Source organism: Aethina tumida, chromosome 5 (genome assembly GCF_024364675.1).
Source record: "Aethina tumida isolate Nest 87 chromosome 5, icAetTumi1.1, whole genome shotgun sequence".
NCBI lineage: Eukaryota > Metazoa > Arthropoda > Insecta > Coleoptera > Nitidulidae > Aethina > Aethina tumida.
This window is the reverse complement of record NC_065439.1, coordinates 2,627,622-2,652,727: the sequence shown is the minus strand read 5'-3', so window position 1 is coordinate 2,652,727 and position 25,106 is coordinate 2,627,622. Positions and strand designations below refer to the sequence as shown.

General features: G+C 23.8%; 1 protein-coding gene across 1 annotated transcript in view; it reads left to right on the top strand.

Moving 5' to 3' along the window:
• Positions 1-5,019: 5,019 nt before the first annotated feature.
• The window catches only part of LOC109601030 (metabotropic glutamate receptor 2), a 235,979-nt gene continuing 215,892 nt past the window's right edge, over positions 5,020-25,106 (top strand). The window contains exon 1 of the mRNA XM_049967446.1: positions 5,020-5,386. Within this exon, the coding sequence (XP_049823403.1) occupies positions 5,116-5,386 (271 nt within the window). The 5' untranslated portion in view covers positions 5,020-5,115. The remainder of the gene's footprint in view (positions 5,387-25,106) is intronic.

Here is a 25,106-nt window from a genome sequence, read left to right as displayed (position 1 = left end):
ATGTATTTAAATGGAATCATATGTTTTAAATGTTAAATATTTTAATTAAAAAAAGTGTAGTCAAAAAACAATAATATTAATTGAATATTTATAAATATAGCTAAAAAATTATAAATTATAACATATGTTAAGTATGAAATATTCTTTGAATTAGATTCTAAAAATTAAATTTCAACGTTAAAGACTCAATAAATAAAATAATACCCAAATATAAATTATTAATTATACATTAAAAAAGAAAATAAATAAATAAATATATTAAAATTTTTATTTAATAATGGAATTTAATAAATTTGCAGTTTTTACTCCAACAAACTTCAAAATTGAACATTCAAAAATAAAATTGAAAAATTTTTATTGTTAATTTAATTTTTTTATTATAAAAAAATAAAATTAAATTAGAGGATTAGTTATAGTATTATAAGATTTCAAAATTAATAAAACCATAAATTTAGAAATTATTAATTTATTATAGCATTGTACATTTCAGAATGTATAAACTAAAATTAAAAATATTAAAATAAAAATTATGCAAGTAAAGAAATTAACAACAGTTTAAAAATAGAAGTTAAGGAAATGAATAAAAAATCGTGATATATAAAAAAATATATAATTATACATTTAAGAAAATTAATATTTATATGATTTTATAAAAAAACATACATTAAAACTAATTTAGATTCTTTAGAAATTATGTTTCACGATATGTTGACAGAAAGAAAAAACAGCTGAAATCATTATTTCAACTGAAACGCACCATTTCATGTGACCCAACGTAAAACATCCACGTTCCACGTCCGCACGTCACTTTGGAAAACGTTCATTAAAACGCATTCAGCATTTTTTATTTTTAATTAGCCGCCACCGGAATGCAATTCGTGTACAACAAACATTTTAACCGTGAAATGCGGCCCGCTAATTTCCCACCCCCTGTTCCATTCATCCACGCAAATTGCGGACGTGGTCGTGGAACATTAAATCCTCCTTTCATTGGCATCGTATGTGTCTTACGTTGTGCTTTTTCCTGTTAAGGTTTTTTAGTTTTTGGCGGATGCTTTGGAATGTCAAAGACATTCCACACATCCTCGTTATTCCCGGCCATTGATTTTTATCAATATAAGGGCAGCAAAGCATTTTCCTTTGACTGGAGATTGGCCCAATTGTATGGATGTGTTGTTTTTGTGCCGTCGAACGAAATACTTCTTGAATACATTTTCCCATTAGTTACCAAAGTACCAAAGTTCAGTCAACTTATTCCTCACACCTCAAAGTATGTAAGAAAAATGATTCCCGCCCCTAAAAACTATGGTAATACTTAATTAATTAATTGATGATTAAAAATCGTGGATCATTTTTCGTCCTTTTTTAGGCCGGGACAAATTTTAATTACCAACTGCATTTAGAGTAAGCACCAGCCACAACGACTGTGTAAAATTTAAATGGATTTATTAAACGCAGCACAAAAGATTTTAATTAAAGTACTCCACCAAGCCCTGTTATCCATTTAACACCGTCGGATTATTCAGCTGAATATTTTACCATGGTTAATTATGCACACTGAACTATTTGTTTAATCTCATACGTGAGACTGGCGAATAATTTGACGGTTTTCATCTCAGAAATTGTTGTGATTTAGGTGCGCCCCGTTACATAAATACTTGATATTTGTTTGAATGCAGTTTCATATTCAGTTTCAGCATCGTTATTTATTCATGTATTGCTGCTTTGTCCTGACGAAATACAATGGGGAAGTGTTTACTTGTTTGTCAATGACTGTGACTTTTATTTTGTATTTGTCGAGTTTTACGGCACTGTTGCCTGATTGTTTCAATCTCACATCTGCATACAAATTACTAAAACTAATTAATAAATCCAAAGTTTCAACGTTTATAAAAACTAATCCATTGTTTACTGCTCCAAAATTCATTTTTAGTTGGATATTTGTATGAACCCATTTATGAGATTAAAGTCTGTACAAATAAATAAATTAATAGTTTTTAATGTTTAAATTATATGCACACCTTTCCCCCACGCTTTTAAATTTTAAATTTCAAATATAAATTAACCCTAAAACTTTAATTCCCTCAAAAAGTTATAAAAAAGGGCAAAAAGTAGGTATTTTAATAATAATTAACATTAAATTATATAAAAAAAATAAATTAATACTTTATTATTCGTGTTTTTAGATGTTAAAACATATAAATGAATTAAAAAATGATTTTAAAGTCAATTAATATGGAAAACTCTATAGATTATAAATAATTATAATTCATAATATTTTTAAATTATTATAAAGTATAAAATAATTAATAATAATATTTTATATAATATATTTTTTTATATTCTGACTTCTAATATGAAAAATAATCAAATAAAATCAATTAGAAATTCTAAAAAAAATTATTATTTTTAAAACTATTATTTAATGAAAAATATTGAGTCGAAATAATTTAAATTATTTAGATATTATAATTTTAAAAAAATTACAAAATTTGTTCCAAATAACAAATAAAAAAAAAATTATAAATTATTTAAAATTGAAATTTAAAAATTTTAAAAATAAATAATCCAAATTAAATAAAAAAGAATGAATAAATTAATAACATTTTTATAATGTAAAAAAAAATTCAGAAAAATTATGAAATAAATTTAAAATATTCTTAATATATCAAAGTAATTTAAAAATGTTAGAAAAAATAATGTAAATGAATGATATAACTAAAAAAATATAAATAATTGATAATAAATAATAAAATTAGATTTTTTTGTTTACATTTTGGGAAAATAAAATAATAACTTAATTAATAAAAAATCCACTGAAAAAATATTGAAAGTTAAAAATATTTAACTAAATTTTGAATATTAAATATTGTAAATAATTCATAATAATAAATTTAAATATATTAGAAAAAAATAATATAAACGAATGATTTTATAACTAAGAAGTATAAAAATTAATAAAATTAAATTTATAATTTGATAAAAAAAATAATAAGTGTTTCCAAAATTTAAAAAAAAAATACAAACTTAATAATCTTAAAAATGAGGCATATATATTTCTTTTTTATTATTAATTGAATTTATCTTAATTTAATTGGACTTAAAATTTACTAAATTAAAAAAAATATATATACTAATTTTATTTATTTATACAAAATCATCAGTTGAAACGAAAATTTTTAGGAATTAAAAATAGATTTTCTTAATTTCTATACAAATTAAAATATATTAATTTTATTTATTAATATTAATAAATTCTGCACAAACATAATTGGAAAAATATTCAAAAAAGAAAATTTCAAAAATTTTTGGAATTAAAAATTGTTTTTTCTAAACAAATTAAAATTAGAAAAAATGACAGTTATCTAAAAATAAAAATTAGATTTTAAAAAAAAATTAAATTTAATTCAAATTAATAAAAAATAAACTAAATTTACAATTTAATAAAAAAGTTGAAAATTTATTTTTTAATATTAAATTAAAATAAAATTTATCAAATATAAAAAAGATATATTTTATTTATTTATATTATTAAATTCGATAAAATCAATCGTTTGAAAAAATGTTCCAAAATGAAAATTTAAAAATTTTTTATGAATTAAAAATTGATTTTTTTATTTTCTAAATAAATTAATTTAATAATTTGATAAAGAAATAAAAATTTAGGTATAATTTTAGTTTACCTTTTTTGAAATTTCATTAAAATTTTTTAAAAAAATTAATTTTAATCAATTAAATTTATATTTTAATAAAGTAATAAATAAAAATTTAGGTGTATTTTTTGTTTACTTTACTTTATTTCACTAAAATTTTAATAAAAAAGCATATAAATTAGAATCTAAAATATTCTAAATATTTCAACTTAATTAGTAATTTGATAAAAAAGAACAAAAATCACGTATATTTTTAGTTTACTTTTTTTTTAAATTTCATTAAAATTTTAATAAAATATTTAAAAAAAAAATTAGAATCTGAAATATTCTAAATAATTAATTTTAATCAATTAAATGTGTAATTTGATAAAGAAATGAAAATTTGGGTATATTTTTAGTTTACTTTTTTCCAAAATTTCTTTAAAATTTTAACAAAAAATTAAACAAAAGAGATAGAATATAAATTATTATAAATAATTCAAATTTTAATAAAAAATTAAAAAAAAAATTGAATCTGAAATATTCTAAATAATTAATTTTAATCAATTAAATGTGTAATTTGATAAAGAAATGAAAATTTGGGTATATTTTTAGTTTACTTTTTTCCAAAATTTCTTTAAAATTTTAACAAAAAATTAAACAAAAGAGATAGAATATAAATTATTATAAATAATTCAAATTTTAATAAAAAATTAAAAAAAAAAATTGAATCTGAAATATTCTAAATAATTAATTTTAATTAATTAAATGTGTAATTTGATAAAGAAACAAAAATTTGGGTATATTTTTAGTTTACTTTTTTTCCTAAATTTCATTAAAATTTTAACAAAAAATTAAACAAAAAAGAATATAAATTATTCTAAATAATTCAAATTATATTTAATCAATTAAGTTTATAATTTGATAAAAAAACAAATCTTTAGGTATATTTTTAGTTGACTTTTTTTCGAAATTTCATTAAAATTTTAATAAAAAGTTAAATATAAATATTAGAATCTAAAATATTCTAAATAATTCAAATTAATTTTGAATCAGTTTGTAATTTGATAAAGAAACAAAAATTTAGGTATATTTTTAGTTTACATTCTTTTTAAAATTTCATTAAAAGTATACATAAATAATTTTTTCTATTATCATTTTTGGACACTTCAAATATTTAACGTTATTTAAACAAATTTACAGTTATTAATTCTTTTTTTACTTGTTTTTTTCAGGCCCACCAACCCTGACGTCCCCCCAACCCACAACGTCGACGTTCGGCGTCGTAAAATTCCTGAACCACACGTCCCGCAAAACCAATCCCATAACCGACCTAAAAACGCACCTGGTCGTCGAAAAGACCATCCCCAAACCATCAACCACCGAGCCATTCGAAACGGACAGTCTGCTGTCCACCCTCCGTCCCTTCCTCGTCGTCGACAACGCCACGCTGAACGCGTCCGTTCCGCGGGTGCTGACCGAGATGCCGTGGCCGGTGAAGAAGGAGGCGGTCGTCGAGGGCGACCTGGTGCTCGGCGGCCTGATGATGGTGCACGAGCGCGAGGACAGCATCACCTGCGGCCCGGTGATGCCGCAGGGCGGCATCCAGGCGTTGGAGGCGATGCTGTACACGTTGGACCGTTTGAATTATGCACAGGACCCGTTGTTGCCCAACGTCACGATCGGCGCCCACATACTGGACGACTGCGATAAGGACACTTACGGGTTAGAGATGGCCGTGGATTTTATTAAAGGTACGTTGTGTGTTGTGTGCTTTATTTTGTGTTTCGTCTGCTTTATTGTGACCATTTTGGAATTGCTGATGCCGCTGGAATGTTACAAAATGCTGTGCTCAAATAAAATTAACAACAAGATTCATTGTTTCTCTCTGAATATGCTAATATCTAAAAAAAAATGTTATCTGCGTCAGCCAAATTTTCTTGAAATGTCACTGAAATATAATTTCTCGTTCAAAACTCTAAAAAACGAGGAATGTTTTAAAATAATACACAAAATATTAAATACTTTAATTAAAATTAAAATTAAAAAAAATAAAATATTTCTAAAAATTAAATATAATACCTGAAAATAAAAATAACCTCTATAATTTATTTATTTATTCATTTTTTCAATTCATTTTGTTTTTAAATTTTTAAGGTAAAATTAGTAAAATATTTATCTTACATACAAATTTTATTAATTAATTATGTGTAATTTTTATGTATATGTTTAAATTGTCTGTTTTTACTAGTTACTAATCTAACCACGCCTAACCTCACCTAACCTCACCTAACTTAACCTAACCTAACCTAACCTCACCTAACCTCACCTAACCTCACCTAACCTTACCTAACCTCACCTATTAAGTCAAATATTCAAACTAACTTATTTAAAAAATAAATATATTTTTTAGATAATAAGTTTTTCTCAGATTTTTACAGTAAAAAAGTTATAAATTTGTATTAAATATTATAAAAAATAATTTGAAATAGTAAAGAAAAAAATTAAATTAGTTGGTTGGCACAGTTATTTGCGTTAATTTTAATCAAGTCCGAAACTATTCAGACACGTCTGCGTGCGGTTCGCACCCTTAACTACACCTCGGCAAACTTAAATCGCCTAATATATGTAAATTGAGCGACCCCCCCATAATAATAAACTATTTAACTTGAACGGTGATAATCAGGAAAGTTTAAAGCCCCCAGTGACATTTTTTGGTTATTTATTAAACAATTTTATTCGCGGACGGTTTAATAAACACCGAAGATTCGAAAATGGAGGGTCTGCATAATTAATTCGAAAAACACTAAGCACGTCCGTTCGGTGACGTTCATTAAACACGGCCCAAATTTCATGCATACTCTGTGTATCACTAATTTGAATTATGCCGAATATTAATCCCGGAATTATACTTGTACCGAAAACGACACTCGTTGTATTAAAGTTGTATAATTTACATAACGGGGCGAAAGTTTTAGGGGGTGGATTAAGAAGTTGATAACACACAATTATGACGGAAATTAAGGACGAACGAAATTGTTAAACCGCCGTGTCCGAAACAGACAGTAAATCAGTGCTGAACTCTCAACGACCTCAACACAAAAGTTAAATTTAAATTGAAAATATAATTGAATTCCAATTATTATTTTTTAAAAAATATTGGAATGAATATTTTAGTTTTAATTTTAGTTTTGCCATTATAATAATTTAGCTCATATTTTAAAATTTAAAGGTTAGGTTAGGTTATGTCATATTAGGTTAGGTTAGGTTAGGTTAGGTTAGGTTAGGTTAGGTTAGGTTAGGTTAGGTTAGGTTAGGTTAGTAAGCAGTAAACAAAGACAATTTAAAAATACGACTAAACATTATACATTTTAATTTCTAAAATTATATTTAAAAAATATTTACATTTTTGAATTTTGAAATTTTGTATCAAATTATAAATTTTATTTATTCATTTATATAATTTTTTATTATTTTTTTTTTAATAGTTTGAAATTAATTTAAACTATTTACAACATTTTAAATTATAATTTATGATATTTTTAATTAACTTCCATTTTTTTAACTTTGTGGAATTATAATTTGATTTATATTTAGTAATATTTGGAATTTTCCAATTTGCATTATTTTTTGAAATTTTGTATCAAATTATAAATTTTATTTATTCATTTATATAATTTTTTATTTTTTTTAATAGTTTTAAATTAATTTAAACTATTTACAATATTTTAAATTATAATTTATGATATTTTTAATTAACTACCATTTTTTTAACTTTGTAGAATTATAATTTGATTTATATTTAGTAAAATTTGGAATTTTTCAATTTGCAATATTTTTTCAGATGATAATTTTGTGGAATAATTTTGTGAAATTATAAAAATTATGAGAATTTTCATAAATGCTGATCGAAAATTTTATATGAAAATATATAAATGAGTATATATGTATATAAAATAAAGGGTGTAAGTTAATATTTTCTACAGTCGGAGTTCAATTCATTTCAAATTTAAACGGAACATTAAATGATTTAACACGATTTATTTTCGGCCAAAGTTTAAAGATTAACGCTGTTAAAATAAATCGTTTCAAATCTATTTTGTATCTGTTTATAAATGGCATGTTTGGCAAAATATGAATTTAATCAAATATTGGTTTATCTGGACAGTTTAAATAATAACTGTGCCACAAATATCATGATTTAACATTCGAATCATATTCCCCATCAAACAAAATATTAAATTTAAATTAGACTTATTTTGAAACAACTTTTATGAACTTTATTTTCTACTTAGAAATTGATTTAGTAAACTCTATCTACATTATAATCAGTACAATTTTATTTATAAAGTAATAAATTTCATTAATTAATAAACTCGACTAATTAATTAGCAAGTTATACTGATTAATAACTACAATTTCACATTGTAAGCAGTTTATTTTCAATCAGGAAGTTCCACTAATTAATCAGTATAATTTCTATGATTATTTAATTAATTTCATATTAAATAAATACACCTTCACATATCAGTATTTAGTATTTTTTCACATTAGATAAATTTAAAGCTGTGTTAAATTGAATTAGGTTTTTACACTCAAAATTCATACGTTATCACAATTGAAATATAAATTTTAATAAACGGATGGATGGATGTTTATCGTATCAAATCTATTATTACATGTTTATAAATGGCAGATTTCACAAAATACGAATTTAACTTCGGATTATGTCGGCTTATGTACAAATATCAAATGTAAAAATATTTGAGGCAGAAATTTTATCAACTTTTTGTGTCACATATTTTTTCCCATTATCCATAACAGCTTCACAAAATGCAGTAAAATAATGTATATTTAATAATTTCAACTGTAACACAAATTCATTAATGGTAATCAACCAACAGAAAAAGTAATTATTTTGCTTTTATTATAAATCGCATTCAATGCAGCCATTCAACGTGCCCTTTTGTGCAAAAATTAAATTCGATCTGTTAATTTAAATCCGGCGTTGGGAGTTAATTATTTTGCGGCATTAAAAAAAAAAAAATCCGTCGGTTTTGGAATAATTGAATTATTAACACACAGAACCGGCTACACATACGTATTTGTTTCGAATGTGATTGAAACCGAAGGTCGTGCCGTTTGATTTACGGACGTCCGTTTACAAAACGGACACGCTGGTTGTCCAGTTAATTTTCGTTAACCTGCTTTAGGGGTGACAACGTGAATGGGGATGGAACCGTGTATCGTTGATTATGAATTATTAACTGATATGTTGATTATCTGTATTTGTCAGAACTATTTTCAGGGAAAATATTCTGCGACAAAAATTTTATTCACTTTATTCGATTACCCCAAAATAAGCCTCGTCAAAATTTAATCAATTGGTTTTTAATTTAGGTCAATTTGAATAATAAATCGATTTTATATTGTAACAAATAAAGTGTGATTAAAATTAGTAAGCTCACAACAAAAAATATTAAAATTTATTTACATAATTGCACAATGTTAATTATAAAATAATAGTATTTAAATTGTTGTATTTTAACTTGTTCATTACCCAAAAATAATTTTAATATGTTTTTAAATTGAAGCAATTTGAATAATAAATTAAATTTAGGGCAACATAAATTTGTAAGATCACAATTAAAAACGCCCTGATTTATTTATATTGGAATAAATATTTTTCTGTCAATAATTTTAACAAAAAATACTGAAAATTTGTATTCAAATTATTCAGTTACCCTAAATTATTTGAATAATTTTATCTAGAAAAACTTAATTTTACTGTAAATTCAGATAATGAGTATAATTAATTAATTATAATTCTTAATTTCATGATACAATTTTGGATTTAATTTAGGGTAATTCAATATTAGGGTAAGATTTTTTGTCTATTCACATAATTTAATCACAGTATAGGGTTTACTCCAATAATCAATATGTCTATGATTTTATATTGTCTTAATTTTTATCCAGTTAATTAATTAATAATCTGTCGAATTGCCATTTAAGGCAATCAGTAAGTGATTAAAAATTTTATTCTTTATGTAACTTAATTTCAGAATCTTTTTAAATTCTTTAATTAAATATTAATTATATTCAGTTACATTAGTCAGTTACCTTAAATTGCATCTCAACAAATTTTAATTAAACATATGGAAATTAAGGTAAAATAAAAGATAAACAAGTTTTTTTATTTATTTTCACAAACATCTTTGAAATAAAGGTGTTTGTGAAAATAAATTTTGTAAGCTGGAAAAGAATTCGTTTTAAAATTATTCAATTACCCTAAATTATTTGAATAATTGGATCTAGAAAAAATTAATTTAACTAAATTAAAATTGAAATAATCTGTTTAATAAATTAATAAATTATAAACATTACTTTTTTAGTAACTAAAAGTTGTGAGTACAAAATAAAATAATAAATCATCTTACTGGATTACCCTAAATTATTTTGCACCATTACATATGTACAAACTTAAATTAACTGAATGGAAATTAAGGCAAACTAAAAAATAAACAGATTTTTATTGGAATAAAGATGTTTCTGTAAATAAATTTTTAAATTTGGTAAATAATTCGTATTCAAATTATTCAGTTACCCTAAATTATATGAGTAATTGCATCTAGAAAAACTTAATTTAACTGTATTAAAATTCAGATAATGTGTAATTATAATTCATAATCATAGTCCAAAAATTATGAAATTTAAAGATGTGAGTACAAAATTAAATATTTAATAACATTACTAAATTACCCCAAATTAATTTGTTCAATCACATATGTACAAACTTAAAATAACTGAATAGAACTTAAGAGAAAATAAAAAATAGACAAATTCTTTATTGGATTAAAGAGGTTTGTGTAAATAATTTGTTCAAGGAAAAGATTTTATATTCAAATTATTCAGTTACCCTAAACTAGTTAAATAATTTCATCTAGAAAAACTTAATTTAACTATATTAAAATTATTAGGATTAATAAGCATAAAACTATACATGTAAAATCCATTAAAATTGATTAAACCTAAAAATGCTTCATTTGATTTGTTCTTATAAAATGAAGCCGCTAAGCAGACGTTGTAGTAGGGCCTTAGCTCGTCTAAATTTATAGCAGACGTCAAGTTTCCTTATGAAATTTTCTTCAAGTTATAATTGACTATTTAATTTAGTCCCTGGCATATTTTTCATGGAAAATATAACGTGTTTAATTGAATCTGGAAGTCACTTGAAAGACATCCTGACTTGAAATTTTATTGTAGTAATATTCCAGTTAATGAATAAATTTTAGACAATTATACATTGTGAGCTGTTCTGGTTTTTAAACAACTTTTAAGTTTGTTTACTTTAAGTCAGAACTAACTTTATAAACTACAAACTTTATTTCAACGATTCATTCAGTTAATAGTTAATATATTATTTTAGGGTGTCTAAATTTACATACAGTTTGTTTTAGTTTTAAGTATAATTAATGCTTTATGTTCTACGTAGGTAAACTTTATGTCTAGACAGTTAAATCGATTTTAAATTTTTAATATAACATCCTTAATATATTGGTTGTTTCATTTTAAATACACATAATTAAGTTGGGAAGATGCAATTATTTAAATCAATTGTGGGTACCCCAATAACGTGATTACAAACCTTATTAGAACTTACATAATATAATTACCAGATATTTAATTAAAGGTTGTCATAATTTCAATACAGTTAATCCAAGTTTATCAAAATGTAATTAATTAAGTTAATTTCGGTTAATCCAGTAATGTGATTAAAAACTTTGTTTTGAACCAACAAAATTTAATTTCAGAGTAATTTTTAGTCTAACGTTTAGTTTACTATACAGATTGCCTCATACAGTTTATGTAAGTTGCAATTGAAATGCAATTATTGAAATTAATTTGGAGTAATTCAATAATGTGATTGCGAATTCTATTTCAAATTTACAAAACTTATTTATTAAACATTTTGTTTTACTAATTTTAATGCAGTTAATTTTCATTTGTCCTGATACATTTATTCAATTTAATTTAGGGTAATCTAGTAACATAATTAAAATTTTCAAATATCATAATTTAACAAGTGAACAACACAATATTAATAGTAATTAGTATATTAAATAGGTTAATATAATTAGAATATGTTTTTCTAGATGCATATCATCTCATATAATTTAGGGTAACTGAATAATTTGAATACGAATTATTTTCCAAATTTAAAAATTTATTTACAGAAACATCTTTATTCCAATAAAAATCTGTTTATTTTTTATTTTGCCTTAATTTCCATTCAGTTAATTTAAGTTTGTACATACGTAATTGAGCAAATTAATTTAGGGTAATCCAGTAAGGTGATTAAATATTTTATTTTGTACTCAACTTTTAGTTACTAAAAAGTAATATTTATAATTTATTAAATTATTAAACAGATTATTTCAATTTTAATTAAGTTAAATTAATTTTTTCTAGATCCAATTATTCAAATAATTTAGGGTAATTGAATAATTTTAAAACGAATTCTTTTCCAGCTTACAAAATTTATTTTCACAAACACCTTTATTTCAAAGATGTTTGTGAAAATAAATAAAACACTTGTTTATCTTTCATTTTACCTTAATTTCCATATGTTTAATTAAAGTTTGTTGATATGCAATTTAAGGTAACTGACTAAAGTAACTGAATATAATTAATATTTAATTAAAGAATTTAAAAAGATTCTGAAATTAAGTTATATAAAGAAATAAAATTTTTAATCACTTACTGATTACCTTAAATGGCAATTCGACAGGTTATTAATTAATTAATTAACCGGATAAAAATTAAGGCAATATAAAATGATAGACATATTGATTATTGGAGTAAACATTATACTGTAATAAAATATGTGAATAGACAAAAAATCTTACCCCAATATTGAATTACCCTAAATTAAATCCATAATTGTATCATGAAATTAAGGTTATATAATATTATATACAGACTCTTTAATAGAATAACCATTATTCTTCAAAAAAATTTGTATTAAAATTAGTTACCCTAAATTATATAATAATTTTAACAGATTATCACAAGAAAACTTGACGTAAGTTGTAAACTTAGAATTAAATCAAGTATCAAGTTTAATAAACAGATTTTCCATGTATAAAATTAAAAGCTTTTGTTCTGGTTACTGATATAATAATTTAGCAGTTTCCGATACATGTTCAGAATTGTTAATGAACAAATTTAACCACGAGCAAAATAAATAAACGTTCTTGCCCCACATATTTTGTAATTAACGTATTTGTAACGCATAGTCTCGAAATTAATTGCCTTTATCTAACAACGTGGTAACAATAATCGAACCATAAATTCCTCGATGCAAATTAATGAGGTAAAATGGGCACGTTTAATATTTTAGTCTGAAGATGCTGTAAATCATTTTGTTCATCGTTTTGCTGCACCAACGTTCCAAATGTGAATTGCTGCGAGTTGAATTTATGTACTAGACTAAATAATATTTTATGGGGTTACTGAGGCAATTTTATATCTTGTTGTTAATAATTTAAAAACAGATTTTTTAGTTTTTCGGCGATTTATGAAAGCAATATAATGTGACACTGCTTTGATATACTGAAGGGGAATTATTTATTGATTATCGCCTCGTGCATGTTTGAATGTACGATCTCATAATTCAACAATTTCTGATAAAATAGTGAATACGATAAAACTTTGTGTAAAGTATGAATCGTAATTTATTGAACGAAATTTAACGTTTGTTGCTCACACGTGTGTATGAAGTTTTACTAAAATTCAATTGTCAATATTTATAGGCTTATATTTATTTGAAATTGTTTTTTATTATTATAAATATTTATAATTTATTCTCAAATTTTATACAATAATTTATTTAATAAAATAATTTTTATATATAGAAAATATTTTTGTAAATTTCTAAACATTTTTGAAGTGGAAGGGGAAAATCTTATGGGGTCGCGTCACCGACATGCTTATGAGTGGCGCATGCGCAGTGTGCCTTAGCATTATATCTGTAGCTATACAGCTGACGTATAGTGCTGTATATCTTATTTATTTATAATTTTAATACAACATATTTATTGTTTAATTTTTAATATTAAAAAAAGTAATGATACACCTTTAAATACACCATTTTTTATTTTAATATACAGGTTATATCATGGGAAATATTAAATTTTGCATAAAATTCCTTTTTTTTGCATAGCTTCGTGATATAGGCACACTTTTATTTTAATATATCACGTGCATCTGGTGTGGAATATCAAACGTAACGACATCGATGGTATGGGTGTTCGCAGGAACGCTCGTCCCCGCTTATTTATGGCATTATTTTTGTTGAGGCGCCGCCGATCCTGCTTGACAAAAAAGGGGTCAGAAAATCAGGCAACAACGCCGAAATTATTTATCCTTAACTCGACGAGACTCCGGCGAAAGTGGTGCCAATCGTAAACCGGACGTTAAAAATTTTAATCGCAAGATAATTGACACAACTTCGGCGTTAATTAATTAACAAGCAGGGCTAAATTGAGTGCATAAAATTTTAGTAATTAATGCCGTCGGTGATAAATTAAAATAATTAATTTACCATTCGTAAATCGCATTAATCAATTTTCATTGGTAAGTTACATATTAATTATTTCGAGTTTGAATTTTAATCAGACTCTCATTGTCTGCCATAATTTACAAAATATTTAATTAAAATTTAAATACCGCACGCACATTTTAGCCTATAATTAATTATTTATATCACCTAATTGACACGGAACGTCCGGAATTATTGTCCATAATTATTGATAACTTATTAATATTTAAACAAATTATGCTGCATCTATTAATAAACAATAATTGTTATTAATTGGTTGAACATAAATTTTAATGAGTTACACAAAAATATTCTAGAAACATAAATAAATAATTCTATAATGGGGTAATTTTGCAGGATTAAATTTACTTTACTTTTACGTTTGTTATTTATTGATCTGACATTTTTAATGAGTTATAATGTCAAAAAATATATATTCTTTAAGGAAATATTAAATAAATATTGTCAAAATAGGAATATTTTAAGTAAATATTGACAAAAAGAATAATTTTGCAGGATAAATTTAACTTTAATTTTTACGTCAATCATTTATTGACCTGAAATTATTAATCAATTCAACAGAAAAAAATATTTCACTATAAAATGTTGCATATTTTTTAATAAATATTGCCCAAAAGGATAATTTTGCAGGATAAATTTAATTATAATTTTTACGTCAATTATTTATTGACCTGAAATGTCCAATAAACATTCCTCTAGAAACTTTAGGATATTTTAAGTAAATAATAACAAAAAGGATAATTTTGCAGGATAAATTTAACTATAATTTTTACATCAATTACTTATTGACCTGAAATTATTAATCAGTTCAACAGTAAGAAAAGATTTCAGTATAAAATTTAGCATATTTTTTAATAAATATTGACAAAAAGGATAATTTTGCAGGATAAATTTAATTATGATTTTTACTTCTATTATTTATTGACCTGAAATGTCCAATAAACATTCCTCTAGAAACTTTAGGATATTTTAAGTAAATAATAACAAAAAGGATAACTTTGCAGGATAAATTTAACTCTAATTTTTACGCCAATCATTTATTGACCTGAAATTATTAATCAATTCAACAGAAAAAAAATATTTCACTACAAAATTTTGCATATTTTTTAATAAATATTGCCCAAAAGGATAATTTTGCAGAATAAATTTAATTATAATTTTTACGTCAATTATTTATTGACCTGAAATTATTAATCAGTTCAACAGTAAGAAAAGATTTCAGTATAAAATTTAGCATATTTTTTAATAAATATTGCCAAAAAGGATAATTTTGCAGGATAAATTTAATTATAATTTTTACTTCTATTATTTATTGACCTGAAATGTCCAAAAAACATTCCTCCAGAAACTTTAAAATATTTTGAGTAAATATTGACAAATAGGGTAATTTTGCAGGATAAATTTAACTATAATTTTTACATCAATTACTTATTGACTTGAAATTATTAATCAGTTCAACAGTAAAAAAATTTCACTATAAAATTTAGCATATTCTTTTAATAAATATTGACAAAAAGGATAATTTTGCAGGATAAATTTAATTATAATTTTTACGTCAATTATTTATTTATTGACCTGAAATGTCCAAAAAACATTCCTCCAGAAACTTTAAAATATTTTGAGTAAATATTGACAAAAAGGATAATTTTGCAGGATAAATTTAACTATAATTTTTAGACCAATTACTTATTGACCTGAAATTATTAATCAGTTCAACAGTAAGAAAAGATTTCACCATAAAATTTAACATATTTTTTAATAAATATTGTCAAAAAGGATAATTTTGCAGGATAAATTTAATTATAACTTTTACATCAATTATTTATTGACCTGAAATGTCCAAAAAACATTCCTCAAAAACTTTAGAATATTTTAAGTAAATATTGACAAAACGAATTATTTTTCAGGATGAATTTAATTATAATTGATCAGTTCAAATGTCAAAAAAAAATATTCCTCTAGAAACTTTAGGATATTTTAGATAAATATTCTCAAAAAGCATTCATTAAAGCATAAAACAATTAACGTTATAATAATGGGTACAACATAAAATATTACTAGTTTCAAATCATTATAATTTTAACACACAATTGTTCAAATACACATTAATATTAATTGCAATTAATAAATGTTTAAATATGGCTAAGCTTCAGTAAATAATACACATTTACAAACACAAGTTTTATTCAAATTTAAATAATTTAAACCAGTATTTACTAAAAAAAGGCATTTCCATTAATAATTATTATGTAACACTTACAAAATCAGGATTATTTACCTCCCGGCAGAAACAAAATCGAATCCAAACAGAATCCTTTCCGAAAGGAATCGCCTGGTAATTACCATCGCCGCAAGTAGCGAAACTCATTAAATCCAAAAAGGTAAATCCGTGTCAAAGGCAACTCAATCGGGCACACATTAAGGGTTCAGAATTAAATTATCGGTTATCGATTTTATTTATAATTAGAAATCAATTATGTATAAGTGCATTGTACGACGTAAATTGGTGATTATACCTTTAAACTGTTTTTGAATGGAATGAAATAATATGGGTTTATTTTATTTTATTAATAGTAAATTAAATAATTCAATTCTTAAGTTATTTTTAAATTAACCCCAAACATAAAATAATAAAAATTATAATATATTTATAATATTTAAAGGTTTAATTTAATCAAAACAAAAATTATAATGTATACTTTAAGCATAAACATGTCAATACAATTTTTTTTTATTAATAATAATTTTAAGTCAATTAAATTGTAATTTCTTGTAGAAGGCGCCACCTATTCAACCAACGAAGTTTCCTAAACAGAAATCTGTATTAATTGTGTACATTCGGTGTGGCGCCCCCTCGGAGTCGGTAGCTGCACAACATTGTGGATCAATACTAAGCTACAGTTGAGAAGTTTCCCGTACTGGAATTTGAATGTAGGGGGAAATAGTTACAGATTTCTTTTTTAATTTTAATTAATGCGTTCTTAAATTATCATTTTAAAATATAATCACCGTTATTAACGAGTTAAAATTATATTATAAGTTAAATTTGAAAAATAAATTATTAAAACTAATCTATATCACATCACAAATAAAATTGTAACTTTATCGTTCCCAAATAAATTTTTCTTGTTCAATCATAAGAGTTTATTTATTGAAACATCGAGTTTCCCTCCACGTGTTTTTTTCTCAGCTTCCATCTTAAAGCATATTGGAAGTTATTATTAATGTAGTACGTCAAGAGTATTACATTTCAAGTGTTCCAAAGGCTCAGCCGATGATTGAGACGATACCGAGATCAATTTACAGAATAAACTTCCTGAAATTTTACTCTCGTACAACGTCGTGTTGAGGGGTTAAAATTATCGATCCACTTTAAGCTTGAACATTTGAAATGTACAATTAAAAACAGGTTTGCAACACAAGTTTTAATATTGAAACATCATCTATCATCCTGAGTGGCCCCATATAGAGGAGTTTCATCACAAAGCAGATTCCGGAAACAATGAAAAAACCTCCGTGGCGGCGATATTGAAATAAAAAGGCAAAAATTTATACGACTATAAATTACATATTGTTTCCGTCGAGGTTTTATTAATATCGTATCTGTGTGATCCCCATTTTTTATCGTCCAACTATTCTAATCCATCTTTTGTTTTGTTTACAGGTATGGAGTTTTAAAGCCCACACAAAAGGTATTGCATCAAAAACAGTTTTACCCAACAATTGGGTGGTTGTTATCCTTTGTACGGTGATAACGAAACATATTTCACATTTGAAAGCCTCCTTTAATATTTTCCATTAATATCATCTATTGACTCGCTATTTGCATTACGGTATAATTAGTTACGTCGCTTTTGAAACTTGCATTCTAGCAGGAAATGAACGTGCAGGAAAAATTGCGTAATTATGAAAATGTTGCATTCATCCGTCTAATTAGCTCGATTTCAATGAGGATCACAAAAGGTTTATGCTTCAAGGAGCCAAATGATATTTTAATTAAAACTTGTTGAAAGGACTTTTTCTTCAAGTTACACGTCTATTACTTGCATATAGATAACTTTAATTAATACAAGATTAAAAATTATTTTCAGTCTTGTTACTGAAGGACTGCGTTACAAAAGCTTTGTGATACAAGAAGCTGCATTGTTAATGAGTTTGAGTGTCGTAAATTCTTCTAAAAGTTAAATATTTCAAGTGTCACGAAACATTCCTGCTGACATTTTCATGTTTATGTTAGTTATTTATTGATTTAAAAATTACTCACGTCTATAATCACAAAAAATATTATTCTAAAGGGTAAACTTAAGTAAATTATTTACTGATCTGTAATTATTAATGAATTCGAAAGTCGCAGGATAAATTTTAGTTTATATTTTACATCAATATTTTTTTTTTTTTGGATATCAATTTAACAAAATTAATTCATTTACAAATCACATCATATTTCAAGCAAATATTGCCTGACAGGATAATTTTGCAGGAAGGAAGTTTTACTTTAATTCATAAATTAATAATATTTATTGACGTAAAATTATTAATGAGCACCAAAGTCACAAAAGTTACTCTTCTAGATATTATATAATTTATTAAATAAACATTTTCAAGAAGGATTATTTTGCAGGATAAATTTTACTTCAACTTATACGTCATTAATTTATCATTATAATATTATTAATGAGTTTAAAAACCACAGAAAATTACTCTTCTAGATATTACATAATGTTTTAAAATATTGGCAAGAAGGATAATTTTGCAGGATAAAGTTTATTTTAATTTTTACGTGAATAATTTATTGATCTGAAATTATTGTGATGGAAAGTCACATAAAATTGTTCTTCTAGATATTATATAATGTTTTAAATAAATATTTTCAAGAAGGATAATTTTGCAGGATAAATTTCACTTTTATCATTCTAAAATTATTAATTAGTTCAAAAATCACAGAAATTTACTCTTCTAGATATTACATAATGTTTTAAATAAATATTGGCAAGAAGGATAATTTTGCAGGATAAAGTTTTCTTAAAATTTACGTCAATAATTTATTGATTAAAATTATTACTTTCTTCGAAAGTCATAGAAGATTATTCTTCTAGATATTATATAAATTTTTAAATAAATATTTCCAAAAAGGATAATTTTGCAGGATAAATTTCACTTCAACTTTTAGGCCAATAATTTATCATTCTAAAATTATTAATGACTTCAAAAGTCACACACTTCTAGATATTACATAATATTTTAAATAAATATTGACAAGAAGGACAATTTTGCAGGATAAACTAACGTTAATAATTTATTGATCTGAAATTATTAATAAGTTGTAAAGTTACTGAAATTTATACTTCTAGATATTATATGATGTTTTAAATAAATATTGCCGAGAAGAATAATTTTGCAGGATTAATAATTTATTAATAGTTACGAATGTTATTTCTTATTTTTATTGCCACAATGGGGTAATTTTGCAGTAACTTTAAAGTTCCACACATTTTATGATCCCAATAATAAATTTAAGTGTGACTCAAAAATATTACGCTTCCAAAAAATTTTATTTTAATTTTTAAGTTTATTACCCCCAAATGCATTTAATTTCCAGTGAATTCAAATAGGCCTTGATCGAATTTGTACCAACGTAAATAAGAGGAACTGCTTTGCATAAATGTGTGAGGCGGCATCATGTGGCGTCGGCGGCATTATTTACCGTTTCATTACGTTTCAGTATCGGTGGCAGATGGGCGAGATCCTATTCACCCCGTTACTGACCCATATACGTCCCGAGAAACTCACCTTTATCCATAATCGAACCCCATTTATATCTTCTCACTTTGTATCTATTAGGAAAGTGATTTCGTCTAGTTTCGTTTTTAAATTCGGGGTTATCGGGCTCGTGTGGGGGTGAAGGACGAAAACATTCAAAAGGAGACACCGGCGATAAGTGAGGGGCACAAAGACAAACGGTGTGTATGGCAAAGGACCATAATTTATGGCCTTTACCTTTTCATTTTGGGCGTAAGAGCAATTATATTTTTCCTCCAGCCTTTCATGCCATTTGTGATAGTACGAGTTAATTTAATTTGGGGCTTAATAACCGCCCTAACTGTTGCCTGAAATAATTTCAGGCATTTCAGGATTTATACCCCATTTTTCTAGGCCCTTAAATTTACTTTTAATTACACTGATTGATCTCAAAGCATGACTAAAAGATAAAAACTTCAGTCGTCCATCGTTTCAGCTTAAGAGGATTCGATATAGGACTGCTGAAACGGGAAACCCAATAATCTGGCCACGTGCTGAAATTCTTACAGGTCAGTACTGTTGGGCACTTGACAGGAGATCGGATACAATTTTGCTCTCAGGAATGGATGGTGCACTTTAATTGTTTGACCCCGGCTGCGCCATGTGGCCCTTAACGGGCTGAAATATCAGTTGATGGGGCCTCATCCGACATTCTGTACGTGTAACTACGTCCCGACTATAAAAATGTTAACTTCGACTCGAAGTTCTTAATTGGCAAAATTGATAACGATAATAAAATGGCCGACGTTTTAATCCATAAATAAATCACCCCTTGATTTTGTTTGAAGGTGGTGGTGCATTAACGGAATTTAATATATGAGTTGTGTGATTAATGCCTTCGCAAACTATGTCAGATATGCTTCATTATGTGGAATATCAAATATTTTACAACAATGCTTTGGTGTGATTTATGTTTTTTACATATTTATGGATGTTTGTACAATAATGATAGATAAATTAAACGTCACTCACTGTAAATTTTCTAGTAAATAGTTGATAATAAATTGTTTAAAATTTACATGGATTTTAATGCGTACAATCATTTCCTTTGAAATGTATGCTAAAAATATAATCAATCATGTTTTAATTAATGTAAATTTAGGCAATATTTAAAAGAGATATTTGTAACTAATACTAAAATGGATAAAATGTTTTGTAATGTTTCAATTTAGTAGAAAGATTTTATTTTAATAAAATTTCCAGTTATTCAACAATTAATTAAAAATTTATGTTCCACAATTATTATTAATATGAACAATAAACTTAAAATACATATAAATAAAATTTGATAAAAATATTGTGTTTTAAAATTTATATAATTGTTTTCCTTTATAAATTTAATCCGCAGTCAAAATGAATAAAAGCTCAAATTTGTATTTTTAAGATAATAAAATATTAATTATTTAGCATAAATGTTTTGAAATGTTTAAATGTAAAAGACAAAACAATATTTTAATAAACAATAACATTTAAAAATATATATAGTTTATTTATACTGAAGTCAAAGTGAATAAAAGCTTACTTACATTAAATATCAAATCTGTATTTTTAAAATAAAAATATTATTAATTATTTAGCATAAATATTTACAACTGTCTAAATATTGAGGAAAAAACAATATTTTTATAAACAATAAGTTTTTGAAAAATATTTATCTGATTTAAACTGCAAAGAGAATAAAAGCTTTTAGTTACATTAAAAGCACTCTTTTAAATGTCAAAACTGTACTTTTAAAATAAACAAAAATATTAATTATTTATCATAAATATTTACAGTTGTTTAAATATAAACAAAATACAAAAAGAATAAAAGTTTTCAGTTACATTAAAAGCTCTGTTTTAAATATCAAATCTGTATTCTTAAAATAAAAAGTTATTAATTATTTAGCATAAATATTTACAACTGTCTAAATATTAAGGAAAAAACAATATTTTTATAAACAATAAGTTTTTGAGAAATATATATCTGATTTAAACTGCAAAGAGAATAAAAGCTTTTAGTTACATTAAAAGCACTCTTAAATGTCAAATCTGTATTTTTAAAGTAAAAAATTATTAATTATTTATTATAAATATTTACAGTTGTTTAAATATAAGCAAAAACTTATATTTTCATAATTAATAAGTTTTATAAAACTATATCTCTTATTTAAACTGTAGTTAAAAAGAGCAAAAGCATATAGTAACTTAAAAGCACTTTTTTAAATGTCAAATTTGTGTTTTTAAAATAAAACAAATATTAATTAATTACATGAATATTTACAATTGTTTAAATATAAAGAAAACAATATTTTAATAATCAATAAGTTTTTAAAAATATATAAACCTTATTTAAACAGCAGATGAAGTGAACAAAAGCTTAAAGTAACATAAAAGCTCTTTTTTAAATGTCAACTCTGTATTTTTAAAATAAAACAAATATTAATTAATTATTTCTAATAATTACAATTGTTTAAATATAAAGAAAATAATATTTTAATAATCAATAAGGTTCTAAAAATATATATCTGATTTAAACTGCAAAGAATAAAAGCTTTTAGTTACATTGAAAACACTATTTTATAAGTCAAATCTGTATTTTTAAAGTAAAAAATTATTAATTATTTATCATAAATATTTATAATTGTTTAAATATAAACAAAAAACAATATTTTAATAATCAATAAGTTTTTAAAAATATATGAACCTTATTTAAACAGCAGTTAAAGTGAACAAAAGCTTATAATAACACAAAAGCACTTTTTTAAATGTCAACTCTGTATTTTTAAAGTAAAAAATTATTAATTATTTATCATAAATATTTATAATTGTTTAAATATAAACAAAAAACAGTATTTTAATAATCAATAAGTTTTTAAAAATATATAAACCTTATTTAAACAGCAGTTAAAGTGAACAAAAGCTTATACTAACTCAACTCTGTATTTTCAAAATAAAACGAATATTTATAAATAATAATATAAAAAACAATATTTTAATAATCAATAAGTTTAAAAAATATATATCTACTTTAAATTGCAAAGAGAATAAAGTTACATTAAAAGCACTCTTTTAAATGTTAAATCTATATTTTTAAAATAGTACAATGTTAATTATTTATCATAAATATTTAAAATTCTTTAAATATAAACAAAAATCAATATTTTAATAATCAAATAATCAAAATTTTTAGAAATATATATACATGTAAATAATTTAAACTACAGTTAAAGTAAACAAAAGTTTATGTAACATAAAATTATGACTTTTAAATGTCAATTTTGTATTTTTTAATTAAAAAAATATTAATCATTTATCATAAATATTTGCATTGTTTAAATACAAAGGAAAAATAAATAATAAGTTTTTAAAAAGTGAATAAAAGCTTATATTTAAATATGAAATATGTATTAAAATTAATTATCTATCCTTAAAAATATACAATATTACAATTATTATTACTATTGTTATTTTTATTTTATTAATTAATTAATTATGACTAAAAAGCATTTGAAATAATAATAAACTTTTTAATAATAATAATTTTTAAAAAGTTTTACTTTTTTTATTTTAGAGTAAATAAATTAAAAAATAAAATAAACTTTAATAAAGTTAATAAATTATAAATATTTAGTATTGTATATTTAAATATATAGAAATTTAGTAATTTATTATTGATTTGGCATTTTAATATTTTTGTGTCATTCAATTATACAAATAATGAATAAAATGAACGTGACAAAAAGACAAATATTTGTAACAATCAATAAATTAAAGATGAGAATTAACATTTATGTAGCTAATTTTCATATTTATATCTATTATATGACCGTATTAACCCGAATTACACAAATTTATGTGCCTTAAATGGATTTAAATTGCATTTAGCGATGCTGCACCTTCAGAATTATCTTAACCGCCAGCTCTAACCGAAATTTATTGCCGGTGCCAAAGTTGCCTCTGATGAAATTCCGACGCATTGAACATTATGCACAATTAACTCTTTATCTATTTACACTAGTTGCATAATTTATTTAACATAATTAATGTCAAGCTCACACTCGAATCTAATTTTGAGCTCACTCCTCTATTTTTGGGGGAATCCCTGAGCAACTAAAGAAGTTAATTATTTTCTTACAATTATATTAAATTAGAATTTATTTTTTTTATAAATTTATTTGGCTTAAGGGATTATAAAAAATTGCAAGTTTATAATTGTTATAAAATTAACTGACACTAACAAACACGTATGTATAATTTACACCCACCTGAAAGTCAAAGTTCCTCAATTAATTTTGGCATATTTTAACTACGTAACTTTCAGATCCATTACTGAGCAATTTAATATTTCAGGATAAACTACGAACAAATCCTCATGTACTTATTTATTTCATAATTGATTTTTTTTTTAAATAAGTCGCATTAATTGCTTTCGTACACGCAATTGTTGTTTTAACTTTGCATGCACTTTTGCATTGGAATTGGAATCGTGACACAATATCACTTGTTTAAAAATAAATTCGGAAATCATTTCTGTATCTTAATGTTTTATTTCTTATTTGGGTGAAAATTTAAATGGTGGTCTAAAGATAAATGCATGAATATATAATCGAAATCGTTAGAAAAGATAAACGAAAGCTTTTTCGTTGTATTCGAGAAACAGTAAGAACAATATTTCTTTCATATTTGTTTTGTGTCGAAGATGAATGGTAAAAGGTTCACATGTGTTTCTCATTTTCAATTTAAGGGAAAACTTTAACACTGCAGATTTTTCAATATCATTCATAAGAATATAAAAGCTTTTATGTCTGTGTCCATTTTTGTACAAACTTTTTCAAATAACTTTTTCTTATATTTAAACAATATTCTAAATATTTACAATATTTTTATTTAATTTATAAGAAAGCTTTCAATAAGTTTTTATTCACTTTAACTGTAGTTTATATCTGATATGTATTTTTTAAAATCTTATTGTTTATTAAAATATTGTGTTTTCCATTATATTTAAACAATTATACATATTTATAAAAAATAATTAAATATTTATATTTTAAAAATACAGATTTGATCTGT